The sequence below is a fragment of the Leptonychotes weddellii genome, chromosome 2, assembly GCF_054177405.1.
Source record: "Leptonychotes weddellii isolate Sample4059 chromosome 2, ASM5417740v2, whole genome shotgun sequence".
Classification (NCBI taxonomy): Eukaryota; Metazoa; Chordata; class Mammalia; order Carnivora; family Phocidae; genus Leptonychotes; species Leptonychotes weddellii.
The window spans coordinates 5935305-5952887 of NC_138370.1; the positions used below are offsets into that span (position 1 = coordinate 5935305).

The 17583-nt window shown below is 40.6% G+C and overlaps 1 protein-coding gene across 1 annotated transcript; it reads left to right on the top strand.

The window, feature by feature from the left end:
- The first annotated feature begins 4745 nt into the window (after nt 1-4745).
- Nucleotides 4746-16275, top strand: SPCS3 (signal peptidase complex subunit 3). The gene is made up of 5 exons (XM_081807231.1): nt 4746-5007; nt 6487-6560; nt 8546-8622; nt 11728-11843; nt 12728-16275. The coding sequence occupies exons 1-5, from the start codon at nt 4865-4867 to the stop codon at nt 12858-12860; spliced, it is 543 nt and encodes a 180-aa protein (XP_081663357.1). The 5' UTR covers nt 4746-4864; the 3' UTR covers nt 12861-16275.
- The last annotated feature ends 1308 nt before the right edge of the window (nt 16276-17583 follow it).

Sequence of the window (17583 nt, forward strand, 5' to 3'; positions counted from 1 at the left end):
AGAGAGTAACTTAAATATTATATTCGTGAGTAAATTGAAAAGTTTCAAACATTTGATAAAGTCCACAGAATAACTGAGTTAAAACAACTCATTTTTTATTTGTATGAGTATTTTTTAGTAATTATCCTTCTATAAAAAGGTTTTGAGATTTGATTCATTGACCTCACATAGTCATGGATATTTTGTTTTAAAACAGAAAATCAAAATAGGTATTTAATGTCAGCCCTCCTGCTCCCCATATCTTCTCCTTCTGGTCCTCTGTTTCCAAGCTGCTTATGGCAATAACGGATGACCCCTCCCCCCACCTCCTGCCCTATAACCTACAGGTTCAGTTCTGCAGCTGTTTGGTCAATCCTGACCTCGGTAAGAAAGCTTATCAACAGTATCAATACCCCTGTGTTCCAGAGTGCAGCACAGTTAATCAAAGATCCCTAACTGGGATCTGGGACCCAGCTGTGGCAGCTTTGCTCCTTAAGCCTCCTTAGTGACTTTCTGGGCCATGTTTACCCTCAAATTATAATATTCCCTTCCCATTCTCATCCCCATCTTAGATAGGATTGAGACTCTGCCATGGTCTCTACCTCTAAGTTCAGCCTGATTATCCAATTTAGTACCTGGGAGTCTTATCCTGAATACCCATGAGCATTCTATATTCTGCATGGACACACCTGTTCAATTACCACTTACCTGCCCAATGGCTGAGTACTACCTCTATTATAAGGTCCCCAACATGGGGTTCTTCTCTTACAATCAGAAAATCAAGCCTAATGAGTACATGTAATATGTCAAGATTACGCGGCCAGAAAACCCAACTTCAGAGAAAAGATATACCAAGAACTATCTCTGAAAGAAGTAAAGTCAATGGCCAAGGTATATTCCCAGATATCCATCATCCATATGTTTTATTCCAGCAACTCTCCCCAAACTTTTAAACGATGTTACACACAATAATTCTTACTTTAAAACCATCGATTTTAGACTTACAATTCTAGAAGAATTGTTAAGTTTACTTTAAGCTGTTGAACCAAAGGAAAGTACAAGTGTCATGTACGTCCCTCTCTGTATCCACCTCTATATCCAAAGGCTCAATGAAGGCAGAAAGTGAAGAAACATAATTTGTAGACTGGCTAAAGTTTTGCTTTTTCTTGATCTTGTTTGATAAACAGACTTCCTTCAGAAGAAGGAAGACACGATGTAGTCACTGCTTTCTTCTAGGGACCTCTGTGTCAAGAATCACTTGGTGTCAGGAATCACCTGGGATCTTTCCCAATAAACGTGTCAGAAAAATTACCAACTGCTAACTATGGTAACTTAGAGTGAAACATGTCTTAAGCAAATGAGCAATGCAAATGCAGAAAGGCACCGTAAGAGTTCATGTGCAACTCACATCTCGTATGCTGATTGTTGCTTGCATCACCACAGTCCTGGGAGCACCATTGGGGCACTGGGTCTTGCCTGCCTGTGCGGTAAAATCAGGGTGCATGGCAAGATCATTTTCTCGGCATCTCTTAACAGATCGTAGGCCAGGTCACAAGTCCTTTGCTTCCCCATCTGCTCTAGAAGTCCCTACACTTATGACTAACTCTTGCAATATGACACATGATTAAACCACAGAAGCAGAATTTGTGCTTCAAGAATTCCAGTTTTAGCTGTATATTCACATCACTTGAATGGTACTTCTTACTTCCTTCCAATATAAGGATTCACAGAAATGTAATAGTGCAAAAAATTTAAACATATTCTAGCATCCAGGAGTTAAAATCTAGTACATTCTCTTGAAACATTTTTTCCCCCTTCAGAATAGACCTTTCAAAGTAAGGATATGAAGAATTCAGATGTTTTCTTATACCTTTTTTGTAAGTTACTAAGATGGAATAATAGAGTTGCATATGGGTTTTTAACTTTTCAGGTATTCTCGGTAGTTAAAAAAATTCTCAGAAAAAAAGCAATTTTTGGTATTATTCAGCGTTTTCTAACCTTCTGTTATATGTTGATTTTAAGCTCTTTTCAGCTTATATATATAAGTGAGGAACACGAAGGTAGTAATAAATCCACACAAGGAATGTACTTGACTGAGATAACGGATTTTGCCTGATTTGTTCCCCCTATAGGGAGGTCAGATGAGCGGATAAAGACACTGAATAGCTCAATGATTAAGAACAAGTAGTGAAAACATCTTCCCATCCTGTGCTGTGGACGTGTGTAAAAGCAGAAGACTGCAAAGACCAAGCTTAAGTAGGTAACTCAAGGTCAGGAACCAAAAGAAATGTGTCCACATGAGTTAACAGCACAAATAGGGCCTGCCACAGGCACTGGGAACCAAGGGGAGGACGGAAGGAGGGAATCTGAAGGGGAGGGCGGGAGGAAGAAATCTGAAGACCAGGCAAAGCATGATAGGACAAAACGTGTGAGTAGTACAGCATCCTGAACAAAACACTGGGCACATTCATAAGACTTAGGATAAAAAAAAAAATTACTACTCCTACTACTCCTTCCCTTACAGAATAGAATGGGTTAAGTTTTCTTAGATTTTGGTAGAAATCCTTAAGGTCATTTTTATATTAAAATTTATGAAATGGGAGATAGTCCTTGTGTTGGGGTTCCCCAAGACCCCCTTAGGTTTGGTGATTTGCTATGTAAGGACTCACAGGACCCATGGACTCATATATATATATGACTTAATATACTGTCATACCCACAGCCAAGGTTTATTGCAGTAAAAGGATTGCAAAGTGAAATCAGTAAAGGGAAAACATGCACGGGAAGAAGTCTGGAGGAAACCAGGCAGAAGCTTCAAAGATTCCTCTCCCAGTAGAGTCACTGAGTATGTGCTTAATTCCTAGGAAACATTAGACTCAATGCCAAGGGTTTTCACTTGGGAAGGGTCATGTAGAACCCCTCCGCCATTCCAAACTTCCAGAAGGAAAGCAGGTGTTTGGCATAAACCACATTGTTTCAATAAACAGTTCAGGTGCAGTGAGTCACTTTTATCATTTAGGAAACATTTTATATCAGTGCAGGGAACTATTTACCAGCCAATTTCCTAGGGGCTCCAGGGAGATGGTGGCTATGAACACAGCTCTATCTCGGGCAAACTCGCTGTTTGCCTTCTGGCTGAGTGTGATGGTGGAGCTCACCTTTGGCTGCTTCATCACCACCTTCAAAGACAGGATGCCGAAGGGCAAATCTTGCAAGCAGGTACTTCTAAGGATAGAAGTCTCAGACCTGTTATATTAACCCTTGTACACAGTTCCCATAACTATTTTCCCGTTTTATTTCCATTCTAGATATGTCTGGCTCCATTTGCCAATGGGTATCTAGAAACTTTTCTATAATAAGGATTACTCAAATGAGTTAAGGAAGGTAATAAACCTCACCAGGCATGGTCTGAATTTTCAGATCTTACTTATCCTGGGGCTTCAGTGGTCTGAATATACTGTAACAGGGTAATTCCCCAAAGCCAACTTTGAGGCTGATTGCTCAGCTGGCACCAGGATGCCTGGGACGTCTGTGGGTAAACATCTCCAGATGTTTACCATGGCATGTATGAGATACAGTTCCAACAGTGCATTTCTGAGTGAACTGGAGGAGGCCAGAAAGAGCAAAGATGATTAGGTTCTTCAACTAAGAAAATGCCAAAAGCTTCACTAGCAGCCTCTCACTTTCCTGGAAGCATAGCACCTAGGTGATGTGAGCAGAGAAGCTGGACATTAACTGCCTAAACTGTTCAAAGAATCCCAGCAAATTTGGATGTCTTTGATTGTCTACGGAACACGGAAGGGCCCCCTCGATCTTCATTTTCCTTGGGAGGGTGTGGTACAGATCCTCAGGAACCAATGGTCTCTGGTATAATTTCTGATATCCCCTCAAGGATGCTCAATAAACTAGTCTGGCATGTCATGAGGAGTAGGCAGCAGTCATCAAATGAGCTAACTCGTCATGCAGGCAAACAGTCAAGTGCACGCAGGACTAAAGACAGTGGTCTGAATGACCAGATTCAAAAAGCAAATCTGAGACAGGAGGGCCTGGGAATGGGGAACCAGAGTGCAAAGCCAAGAAGCAGGGCCCTTATGTATTGATGCCTTGCTAATTAAAAAATTTTCTAGGGTGCTGTAGAGCAATTCCACAGTAATTATCTCCTTTGATCCTAAGAACCCAGTGAAGCCATTCTTTTAGTTATTGGAAATATCCCATTAAACGCAAATATTTAAAATTGGTAACATCAATTTTAAAATAAGCTTGGTCTGCAGTTGGAAGGCAAAGCATTACTAGGAACTGGACTAAGGTTGGACGTGGAAAGTAAAGGCAAACTGCTTTGGGGAGCTGGGATGTCCTCTCTTTCTCCATGTCCCATACCCTCCAAAAATCTGTTCGAACTTTGACCAGATTTGACAAAGGGGAAGAGTTTTGTGAAGTGCTGCTTCCAAACGCGACGCCTCAGAATACATTCCAAACTACCTTGCCTTGCTGCTGGGTTTCAGTGCAAATTAATAAAATAGTAGCGCTCAAGAAGCCTCAGGGCTGACCACCAGGCCCAAGGACCAAGAAAGGAGGCTGGGCGAGCCAAGGGGCTGGGAGGAGAGGAAGCGAGGACAGGGAGCCGGTCTTCCGTGGAGAAACCCCGCCCCTCCTTGCTCGTCGCTGATTGGTGGCGGCGATAGGCCGCGAGAGTGGGTGTGTCCCGGGAGGCGGGTACGCGCGCGCGCTGGCCCGCGTCGGAGAACCGGAAAGGAGGCGGGGCCGCGGCGGCGCGCGCTCCCGGAACGCGCGCGGCGCAGGCGGCGCGGATCGCAGGGAGCCGGTCCGCGGCCGGAACGGGGTCCCGGGTGTGCGTGCGGAACGGGGCTCGGGGGAGACGGTAGCGATGAACACGGTGCTGTCGCGGGCGAACTCGCTGTTCGCCTTCTCGCTGAGCGTGATGGCGGCGCTCACCTTCGGCTGCTTCATCACCACCGCCTTCAAAGACAGGAGCGTCCCGGTGCGGCTGCACGTCTCGCGGATCATGCTGTGAGTGTGGCCGAGGCCCGGCCGGCGGGGCGGGCGCCTGGACCGGGCCGGGGTGGGCGCCGAGGCCGGGCCGGCGCGCCGGGGGCCGCGGGCAGGGCGTCCGCGCCGGCCCCGGGTCCCCGCTCCTGAGCGGCCGTCGCCCCCCGAGGGCGGACGCCCGGGTGGACGTCGCGGGCTTCTCGGCTTCCCCTCGAACTCCCGCCCCTGCACCGCAAATTCCCGGGCTTGCTCTTAAATTTTAATTTTGAGTGCTACTCAGGCCAGTGCCTCCGCTTCCTTCCTGTTCCTCACTTCCCCCGCCCACGCCTGGCCAATGAGGGAGCAACACAACAGCAGAGCCGCGCCGCCGCCGCCCGCCGGTCCGCCGCCCGCCCGCCCGGGCTCCGGGGCCGCCGGCTCGGCTGTGCCGTGGACAGCCGCACTTGGCCCTGTCGGACGTGCCCGCGCCAGTTCTTGTCCTGCCTCCTCCCTGGGCGGCTCGTACTCGCAGCCGCGTTGAAGTTGGCGAGAGAGGGTAGGATGCGCTGAGAGCGTGCAACATCCTAGCTCTCTGATACGGCGCATTGGGCATTTTTTTTGAGAGTCAGCGCTTGAAGAAATCTGCGAAAATGCCCGAAATGGGATTTCAGAATGACGTTGTCATTTCGTTAATGCCTGTTTTATTTTTCCTTGATAATTTTTCTTCGCTAGCACTTTTTTTTTTCTTCCCGGTTCTCACATCTTCTCTATTCCGTCTTGCATCAAGTTCACTTTCGTTCTTCAGCGTTAGTTTTCTTGATTTCTTTGTCGGAGTCGCCGACAAGCCAGTCGTCGAATAGCTACCTCTATTGTGAAGACCTACTTCCAAACGCCCCCACTCCTTCCCCCCCCCCCCATTGCTGCTTGCTAGAAACTGGTTTTTAAATTCAAATAGACACAGGCACTGTTAGCTGTTGTCAATCTTGAGCAAGTTTCTTACCGTCCTGGGCCTTAATTTCCTTTTGTGTAGAATGGAAATAATGCCCAACTCGTAGGCTTGTTGTGAGGATTATTTGAGATAATTATGAAAAAGACCTTGTTGGACCTGACCCAGACACACCGTAAGCACTCAGTAAATAGCAGTGCTTATCATCTTAGCTTCGTTTTCCCACACCACCTGTAGTCGTCTGTAACCTTCTACCCCTGCTACCAAATTGCTTTACAGCAAGTGTTCACACTCCCTTTGAGCAGTTTTCACGCTCCCCGCCCCCTCTCCCCCCATTTTGCTAGGGATTCTCTTTTAAGGGTTATGCGTATAGCTACAGACCTAATTTTATATTGGATTAAACTTTTTATCCTCTTTTCACACTTACAAACTTTTCTGATTTTTACTTGTTTCTTTGTGGGATTGCCCTTCCACCTGTGCCTCCAACTACATCCTTTCTTTCACTCTAAGGAATTATGTGAATTGTGTGTGCCGTTATGTTTGAAGGATGGTAAAACTTTTATCTTTATTTTTAGAAAAAATGTAGAAGACTTCACTGGACCTAGAGAAAGAAGTGATCTGGGATTCATTACATTTGATATAACTGCTGATATCCTTTAAGAAAATACTTTATTGCTTTCTCTGTAGTGGTATAATGATAGACATGTTGTTTAGTGATTTTGGGCAGGGTCAGTGAGTCTGATTTTCCCTGAATCAACCAAACTTTAGAAGTTTCTATACCTATGTTTTCATGGGTAAAATAGTCTTAATACCTCCTCATTCACACCTTGAGAAAATTTATTTATGGATTTTTCAGTTATTTTCTGAACCAACTTTAAATTTTTCACAGAAACGTTAAATAGATTGAAAGCTTTAAGAGAGTTTGAATCTATATTTCAAGAAGAAAAAAATAAAATCAGGTCATTTGGATTATAGAAAGAAAAATGTTACCAGTGCTCAGCCTTCCTAGATCGAATATTTCATGTACAATCCCAAGTAATATATCTATATTTTATGATAGCAGAGAGAAACATATGTTTAAAAAGTGAATTGGCATCTGTTAAGGTTTAGAAGGTCATTATCAGAATGATTATTGGTAAACCATACTAGAATTTTGCCATCATAGTTTTTTTATAAGTACTTTTATAATAAGAGTCAGAGAAATCTTAACATTTAAAAGAGGTGCTTTAAAATGGGGATGATTTAATATTTTCTCTTTATCTTGAGTTTCCACCGTTTGATAACTCTGTCCATTTTGGCCAATTTAATCTTCTTTTAGGGTCTTAGATTAATGTCTTGGCAGCGTTGTTCCCTGCCATGTCTAGTCTGATCACACCTGCCTTTTTAAGACCTCAGGATTAAAATTGGCGGTGGTGATTGCAGTGTCGGAACTTCTGGAAAGCAGCTATCCAGAACAGTTGAAGCAGATGACGAACCCGGGGAGTTTACCTGATACGGCTCTTTATGGCCATGGAATTACTTTTACTTGATTTTTTTAGAAATAAAGTGTTGGGTTTAGAAGTAGAATAGAAATTAGTTCTCTAGGTACTTTTTTAGGAAATAGAGTGTAACTGTCAGAAGAGTCCTATGGGAAACTTGGTATGTCTGCTTTTAAGTCTTTGTGTCGTTTTAAAACAATCTAGTAAGAGGGAGTTTGGATCTCTTATGGAAGTAGTAACGTTATCTGGAGAATTATAGTGAAATTTCCTGACATCTCAACTACTGTATTTATATTTCTCAATCTCATCATTTATAGTTTAGTCGGATTTTGTAATGCTGCTGCTAAAACTTGAAATGGGGCCTGTTTTTATAAAGAGCTCTCATAGACTTCTCAATTCTACAACAGTGATTCTTAGTAGATACTCATCTCTAAAAGCAGAATATAATGACCATGTTGCTATCAGTATATGTAAATGCGTGTAATAAAATGACTTAGCCATTTACATGTAATATTTAATAAAATCCAAACACTAACTCAGTTCATTTTGCAGTGACATGGGTCTTGTAATTAATCCTTGTGAATTTTTTTTTCACTCTGGTAAGCTGATGAAATCAAATTGATGTTCAGCTGCATATTCTTACCAAAGCACTTCGTGGACTGAGACATTTTGATCTCTGCTGGCGTGTGTCCAAAAGCAATGTGAACAATTTATTATACTTGGTTTAATTACATGAGCTGGTTCATGTTTGCCTATCAGTAAATGTAAATTGTGATGATTGGTTATACTTTAGAACTTCCATGGAATTGAATGTGCTTGAAAGATAAAATCCTCTTTCTTTTAGACCTAGTTAATGTTACAGAAAGCTAAATTTTGTATTGCTCTGTTATTTTCTTATTAAATCATGGTTAGTGACGCAGGGGATGATGCTAAGAATCTCACTGATGTTTTTTTTTATTTTGAAATGAGCTGGATTTTATAACGTATTTGTCTTTTATATATTTTTATTAAATTAGTGTCTCAGTATGTTTCTGGGCCACCTCTCTTTTTTTTTTTTTTCTATTTTAGTATCGGTATTGCTGTGGATAATTAAGAATAAGATTGGTTTAAAAGTTGTATGCTGCTTTATGATTTATATATTCCTTAATTAGTTTACATCTAGAGAATATATTTGATTGGAATGTTAAACAGTTGTTTCTTTATTTATCAGCAGAATATTCAACAAAAAATAATGTAAGTATATATAGATAAATAGATAGATTTTAATAGACCTTTAAAATCTCATTCTTTATGAAAGGGTATAAATCTTATATATTCAAAATATCTGACGTGAGTAGTTTGGTAAAAATCACAAGCCTCCGGAGAGGTGACTACTAAGAAAACATCTCCTTTGATTGGTAGCCTCTTTTTTTTGTTTGTTTCTGTAGCCCTCTAGTATTGTGGTCCCCAGAATGGGGTGCATGCAGGGTAATCCATAGGTATATAAAGAAAATCATTAGGAGTTACTATTTCTTCTCTTAGAGAGCTAGTGAGAGTTGCCAGTTTTTCAGTTTGTTAGCTTTTTACTTGATGTTAAGATGGAGTGGCAGCTTCCAAGCTCCTGACATGTCATACTGAAAACGAGAGGGCTAGCTATATATTTCGGTGTTTAAAATAAAAGGGAAAGAAGTTAAACTTTATGAATACTTGCAATATGGACTGATGTTGATACCCTCAGTCCCATAGTCAGACGATCTCATGTCTCGGACAACGTGCAGATTCTCTGGGTTAAGAGGAGGAATTCTGCACGGCACAAGGTTGACCATTCTGCATGCATTTATTCATTCAAGTTCAGCATTTTGGAAAGTTGTGCAGGGTAATTCAGTTCAGTGGGTGATGTTACCTAGTTTTAAATAAACGAATCCTCACAAAATGGAAAAAACGGCTTAAAAAGATTCTTGCAAAGAAATGACATATTGAAAATAATGCGAATGGTTCAACCACGTGTAAGCAGCAGGAGGGCAGCGGAGCCGAGGTGTGTGCCCTCCACAGCTGCTCAGCCACAGTAAGGGATTGGAGAAAGGAAGATCTAAGAAAAAGTTGGCTGAGAAAATGCAACATTGGTCAAGAGTATTATTTGAAATGCAAATTTACATTCACTGTCAGTGATGATATATCATCTAATGACAATAGTAATGTGTACTATGCACATAATTTATAAATAGAAGTGCATATTTTGGGGTTTGTGCTCAGAAATCTTTGGAGACCATTTCCAGTGATAAGATCGGAAAGGCTGTTGTTGAATTATGAATCTACTAAGAAATGGGGATGTGGAGTTGCTGCATGGGAGTGGGATTCTTTAAAGTAGTCCTTCCACAGCTTTGATTGGAGAAAAGATGGCAAGATATTTGGATCAGCAAAATCTGTGACCTGTGTTTACAACTCTCATTACCCGTATATGTAATCAAAAACTGGAAAGATAACAAATTTTTGAATCCTGTCAGATTATTTTAAAATCCGCCTAAATATTTGTATTTTTCTTTTGATGTGAGCTGTTTTGATAGGCTTACTAAACCATGTATCTACAATTAACATCTCCATCTGTTGAGAAGTACTTTCCTTTGCTTTGGAGTTGTATGGGATTCACAAATTTTAGGACTTAAAAGTAGTCTTTTTAATCATAAACTAGAGTTTATCAGAAATTTTGTAATTAAAAGCTGCTAAACTATTAGATTAAAACACTTAAAATTATTAATTTGTCATTGAAATTTATTGGTCCAGTCTGATTGAGAGCTTTTGTTGCAGATGTGAGTAAGGATTGAGATATTTAGGTAGAATGTCGCTAAAACAGAAATCCCCTGAAAGTGTTAAGTGAATAAGTGTGATAAATGAATTAAAATAGGAAGGTGAAATCCATGGAATTAAAATGCGTTTCTGTGTTGTTTTTACCTAAAGTCACCCTCATGTTTGTTATCAGCATGGTCTAGAGGTAACTTGTAGATAGAGATGAGTCTACTTCTGTATTTTATTGGAACTGTATTCACTTTCAAGGGATGAAAAATTAATCAGCTTTATCTGTTGATTGGCTTGATTGTTAACTGGAATTTTTAGTACTTCAATTCATTTTACATTTATTTTGAGCGTGTCTTTTATGCCAAATATTTTGTTAGGCACTGGGATGATTGGGTTGAGTAAGTTTTGATCCCTGCCCTTGAGAATCAACAAAATGTTAAAAAGAACATAGAGAAAAAGCTATTCTGAAGGTAAGAGTAATGACTGTATACACAGATACCATTCTACAAGTCTCAGCAAATTATTCAAATTAATATGTCACCTTCTTGGCAACAGGTATACCTAAATTTTATTCATAATTCTGGTTTACCCCAGTGTGACTAGTAAGTTAATACAACTTGGAACTTGACAGATCATTGCTTCGGTCAATGAATAAATGTACATAAAAAGTCATTTCACTTTGGCATATCTTAGATTCTATGTTCTTCCCTCTTGATGTTTCTGTTTAATGTTAGAAAGAGGCTTTATGGTGAAGATTTGAACCTTCGTAGAAATAACGTGCACGTTTCTTTTCAGCAAATGTAGTCACCACACGCTAAGCAACTGGCCTCACAGGGTAGTAATAATGGATGATAGCTTAATAAGAACAGATTTATTAGGATTAATAGTGGTCACAAATGTGTTTTCTCTCCATTTTATGCCCCTCATTTTCCAAACAGAACTTGTTTTTGATATGTCAAAATAGCGGAGTAAAAGAATTGACTTCTAGAATGTTCCATAATAAAACAATGATGCAATGTAACGTAAAGGAAAAATATTTAGAAGGCTTCATGTCTTTAGTGATTCCTTGATAATTTAAAGGCCTTGGAGATACATAAATATTCATGACCTCATCTGGCGGCAGAGACCTGTATCAACAGCGTGATGGAACAGGAATGGTTGTCTCAGTTTCTCTGACACTATGCAGAAGGTCTCAGAAGTTTTACAGAGAATTTAGGAGAATGCTTTCTTTCCTTCTGGGGATTGTAATCCCTTCTGTTTCTCCAAGGGCCTCACTCTGGAGTGCACATGGGTCTAAAACCTTGTAGTAAGCTTTGAGGGCCCTAAGTAATACAGTTGCTTTAGCAAAAGCAATGATTTCCTTTAGGGAAATAATCTTTTGTCCCAGAAAAGTTCAACTTCTTGTATCTATCCACTTGTTATTATTTTGTATGCTTTTATTTTAGCAGTTCCCTCAAAATTTATGTTCATTAATGTAAATTAAACTTTGCCTAGCACTGCTTTTAATTTAAGTGACAAAGATACAATTTCTGATGAGTTATATAATTAATTTTCATTTTAATGTAGGCTCTGAACCAGGTTGTCCTTTGGGACAAGATTGTTCTGCGAGGTGATAATCCAAAGCTGCTGTTGAAAGATATGAAAACAAAATATTTTTTCTTTGACGATGGAAATGGCCTCAAGTGAGCAATTCTTTGTCATTCTTTGTAGTTTTTGTTTTAAAGAAAGTGATTAGAGGGTAAAAAGGGGTAAGTTGAGAGAGAAGAAATACAGATCTGACCTGGAAAGATTGGGTAGAAACAGTGCCGGAGACACGGGTCTAAGATGAGCGTTCCGTTCTCTCGAAGTAAGTGAAATGGCCCGGTCCCACTGAGAAAGGCCTTTAGCTGCTTCCACTGTGACGTATGCAGGGGGCCTGGGCTTGCCCACCTGGAGGGAGGACTGCCGTTGGCAAGGGGCTCGTTCTGGAATGGGAGAAGTAGTCAGGGGGCCCTTTGGGAGGAAAGAGCGCGTCTGTGTAGGAGTGGACGCTGAGGATTCCAGCTGTGCGTAACTTCTCTGAATCCCCGTTTCCTTTCATGCACAGCGAAGGACTTAGAATAACTGGGATTTTGGGTCATTGTAGCTCCTAAGCTCTGTGAGTAAACACTGGAAAGGAACTTAGGGGAGAGCTGTTGTAACCAAACCTCTGGTTTTGCAGATGAAAAATTGGCGGCCATGAGAGAGGATTTGTTCACGGTCTAGATAATGAGAGAATTCGATTTCCAGTCAGTGCCTTCTGATAGCTAGCTCAGATCTCTTTCTGTATTCTCTCTCTGTTTTACTCACTTAAGCTTTTTGGCCCATAGCTCTAATAACTGTCACTGTGAGTGAGTTCAGATAGGTCATTATGGGATGCCTGGATTACAAAAGACTTGAGAGGACTTCTATTGGTAGATTAGGATTCCGGTTACAAATAGCTGGTTATGAAGTATTTGAACCCCGGTGCTTGAGTTAAAATGTTTTATTGAACTAAAAATGTTTTCTCCTGACATCTAATAAACATGTTTATTCTATCTTTTTATAGGGGAAACAGGAATGTCACTTTAACCCTATCTTGGAACGTTGTACCAAATGCTGGAATTCTACCTCTTGTGACAGGATCAGGTCACGTATCTGTCCCATTTCCAGATACATACGAAATAACGAAGAGTTATTAAATTATTCTGAATTTGAAACAACATATTTTTATACTTAATGAATCATATCTCGTTTTTCTCTTCCCTTGCATCTTCATTTGGTTGGTACTTTTCTTTTTTGGGGGGGTGGTATAAGAACTAATATCAAAGGCATATTTGAAGGGAAAGGTTAATATGCTACTTAATTTTACAAGCAAAACACACACAAAAAAGGCCGCCAGAGTGGAGTATTATAAAAATAAGACAACTACATAATAAAGATTTGTAAAAAATTTATGAGGTATTCCCCATATGTCCATTATTCCTTATGGAATATACAGTGAGCATGAAGAGTGGTTAAAACTTTTAGGTGCCTGTGGAGTTATAAGAACTGTATTTTAGGCCTTGCATTCATGCAAGTTCACATTGGGTGTGATTCAGAAGTGGACATTCTCTTTTTGGGTATCTCTCATTACTGGAAAAATTAAAATGGTTATTTGTAAGACACCTGGTTTACAAAATAGCCAGAAGTGATGGAATTTTATTCCATTTGTCTTGGGAATGCCCCATTATGCTTGTTTTTCTTACAGGTGACTAGCAACTTTCTCCACTTAAAGACTAAATGCCTCTTTATATGCTATAAATCATTTTAACTCATTTTAAAGTCAAGTCAACCAAATACGTGTGTCTCAGTGCTTTCTCTAAAAATGTTCCTTTGTATTATATCTTTGTGTGAATTTTTAGCATTGCCACTGAAAGTTGAAAATGTTTGCATGGTTTACCTTCTGAGTTATGTTTGTTCTCGTGAGCATGCCTAGTACCACTGAGTGGTAATTTAAAATTTTCTGTAGGTCCACATTTTAATAATTATTGGGTAATAGTAATCTTACTTGGTGTGCTTTTCCACTTAAAAGCACTCTCCTATATTTTACTGTGTGTTACCCCCAATAATCTAATGAGGTAAGTAGTACAAATGTTAGCTCTTTCCAGATGAAGAAACTGAAACCTGGAAATTTATTGAATTGCTTTGAGGTTGCATAGCTAGCAAGGAAGGGAGTTAAAACTTCACTCAGATTCTCTATGCTTATCCTTTCTCTTGTAGCTCAGATTACAGACTAAACAAAATTTACTTAAAATTTTCATTCTGTTTTATGTTACCCTGGACACCCTCAAGCTGCCAACAACTTACGTAGAGATAATATCTCATTTCCTTCTCTGCATACATTAATTTTACATATGTTAATAAAGTAAGAGAATCCAGATGTATGTAGAAATGACTTAGAGATTAAATGCAGAATAATACATGGTTGAATATATGATCAAATTTAACGTGATTTTTTTCTACACTGAGCAAATAAACATCCTCAAGGAAGCAACTACAAATCAATTACCCTTAAAAGTAAGACCAAACACTCTAGTTACACTATCAGCAGTAACCAAAAAGGGCTAATGTTTTCCAAGAATAGGTTTAAGCTAACAGTTGTTGTATTTACCTCATCGGAAATACATCACCATTTAATTACGTTGGTTTTAACAGCTATTGTATGTGAGAGCATGTGTTTCTGTCAAAGGTCAAAGCTGCCGTATCGTGAATACCAGCCTGGGTTTGGCTCCCAGCTTTTCATTAAACTGTTCAGGGTCTCGGTTTCTTTATCTGTAAAATGACAGAGTCGGACTCACTAACTTAAATAGTGGTTCTTCTATACCACACAAGTCTATAAAATTCATGGTATCTGTCCAGCAGAGAGATTGAACAGAAAAGCACCTTAGTAACGGGAGGGCAAGAAGGTGACTGAAAGACTAACACATAACTGTTGGCGTGCTGATTTGACTTTATCTCTGTTAGATTTTATACCCAGAACATTTAACTTTGTACAAATATGACACATGGAAACTTAGTCTCTGGAGATGTCAAAGCTGAAAAATTGGGTACGTGCATTTAGGAAGGCATGCACCTGATGGGGTGCGGGTGGTGAGCGGATCCGTCAGTTTGCTAGAGATGAATGTTGACATTTACTTGAGTTAACGTTTACCTGACAAGCCCACCCGTTTTTTTGAGTTGGGTGAGAAAGAGGAGTAGAAAGGCCCAACTAGCACAATGGTTACATAGTTTTTTTTTTTTTACTCAACTTCAGAAAACTGCTCAGGACGTGAATGCTCCAACATGGGAATAAGAAACCTCTGTCTCAGGAACTCATTTTTGGGTGCACACAGCTTTGTTGGTTGACCATGATTCTACATGAAAACAGATGGCCTCGTGTTCAGTCTGATAAGCATATCATCTACCTTTAGTGTCAATGTTTTCAAGAAGTCTTGCAGAGTCTCCACACAGACCCAAGGCTTCATTCAGACTTCCGGAACCCTAAGTAGTAGTAGAAATGTCTGAGCCCAGACATTCCCAGGATACTAGGAAAGGAGAACAATTGCAAGATACTTACCTAAAATACTTACGGTGAGAAATGAACTAATCTTAAATGTGCTCACCTACTCCTTTTCCTCTAGCAGGTTAACCTAGACAAGCAGCTCTGTCAGTATTTTTTATTTCCCTAATTGATGACGCTTGGTTTCTTTATGCTTCAAGGCAAATAATAGAAAACTTCAGAAATTCCTAAGGATGTAATAGGGAAGTGGGTGATTTCGAATTTCCTTTTTTGAATTGTTTTCCAGTTCTCTGATGGGGTCTGGCCAGCCTCGTAATAGCACTAAGAGATGGGCTTTAAGGTTATAACGAACATTGTTTTTCACTCTTCTATCTAAAACTTAGTAATGATCTAAAACTTTGGGTCTTGGAGGTGTAGGTTATTGGAGGTGCTATTTTACAATATTTTGAATTTGACATGAAATGGGTGTAGGGGGAACTACCATAAGCTGTGACCTTTGGTAGTAAACAACACATTCCTTTCAGGAGCTTTCCTTTTAGCAGAGAGCCCTGTGGGCATTATCTGTGACTGCCAGTGGTTTAAAGAGATCGGTTTCAAAAAGTTGTTGCGCGTTTTGATGCAATTTGGGAAATTGTTTACTTCACAAATAACAGATTCATAAGAAAAAATTCATGAAAATACTGAAGAGATGTTTGAGGATTTTCTTAATTGCAATAAACAGCATTTTTTTCTAATGAAAATGAATTTTGTTTACGAGTAAAAGTATGCATTTTAAAAGACTTTCAGATTTATGCTTTTTATGTGAAGCTGCTGAGCTAAAAGAAAATGGATGAAACCAAGTCTAGTAAACTTAATTTTTTTTTCTTTTCTTGCCTTTTTTTTTCCTTTTTGTGGGGTGGGGGTGGGGGGGGAGGTGCTTTCCATCTAAAATATCTTCTCCAGACACTGAATGCTCTTCTACTAGACTGTAAGCTCTTTGAGGGCAGTCTTGTTGGATTTCTCTTTGTATCTTGCCCAGCGCCTAGCACAGTGCCCTGCACGTCATAGGCGCCTAATAAATACTGATGATGAATGAAGTCCTTGTCTTTATAATGTGGCCAAACCGTGGGGGTTGCTTTGCAGTTGACACTCTTCTTCCTTTGTGAGTCCTGCCATTTTCTTTCTTTCTTGAGCTCCTGGTGATGTTAGATCTGACTCTTCTTTCCTTTGGAGCCCACTTAGACTGCTCAGTCGTGGCAAATGCAGCTCTTCTGTTCTAGACCCAGCTTGTGGTCCTAAGAAAGCCAAGGGATAGTGCCTGGAGGAGGAGATTGATGTGTAAAGGGCTTACAAGAAAACCACAACATAGACCTGACTTTTAACAACTTCGAGGTGCATGTGTAGCTCATGAAGAGATGGGTCAGAAATACAGCTGCGTTCGTCTGAAAGTGCAGTTTGCTGAGCTTCTACCCGTGTGGGCAGATGAGCTGGCTTGGCTGAGGTTCTCACGTCTGGCCGGAGGGGCTGCACTGAACCTACGGAGTTGGTGAAATTTCACTTTTCCTTTTTATATCAGAAGAGAGGGGAGTTTCTAAAAAGATCTAGAATGTTTACCAGGGGAACTCAAGACAACCAAAACAGTAGAAATACTCCTTCAAGGGTACAGAATCAGCTGAGTTGAGAGGGTCTTTTTTTTTTAAACCTAAGTGTATGTTATCTGGGATGATAAAAGAGGTCAGCTATTTGCTTTTGCTTTCTCCAAACCTGGGCAGCCCTGCGTCAGAACTTCGATCTTTAGACATTTGCCCTTGTACTCTTTTACCTTCCTACTCTCCAGGTGGTAGGTTAAAGCAAGGATTCGGGGCGCAGTAAACCGTCGCCTGATTAATGAGTTATGCCTACAGAAGGAAAACTTACTTTAATAGGTGTGCCCTGCTCTATATGAAGAGACCTCAAGCTTAAAGTAGCTTCTCAGCTGGGCCTTTCCTTCCCACTTGAGGATAGCAAAGAGGCCTTTCCCTTTTGGGATGTGTGTAGTTGATACCCATCCCCCTGGTGCATCTGTTGTTGGAAACCAGCAGCTGGGAGGAGAAAAGTAAAGGTCCTGATCAGCACTGGATGCCTGAGACAAGTCTCTGCTCCTTCTAAAGGCCACCACGTCCGCGCCCTTGGCCCCACTCCCTTGTAGGCTCGGAAGGGCTATAACCTACCTGGGAAAGGAGGTGAGTACAAAAGGCTGGAAGGGGTCTGATGGCTGTGGGTCTGGAGGAGGAGGATTTTCACATGCTCCAAGGGGTTCGAAACAAGGTCATTGGGGCTTAGAGGGAACTAGGTCCCATTAGAAGAGGCCCCCAGGTTGTGTGAGTTTGAGAAGCTTAGGGCTTGTCCCATTGCTGCAGCCTCCC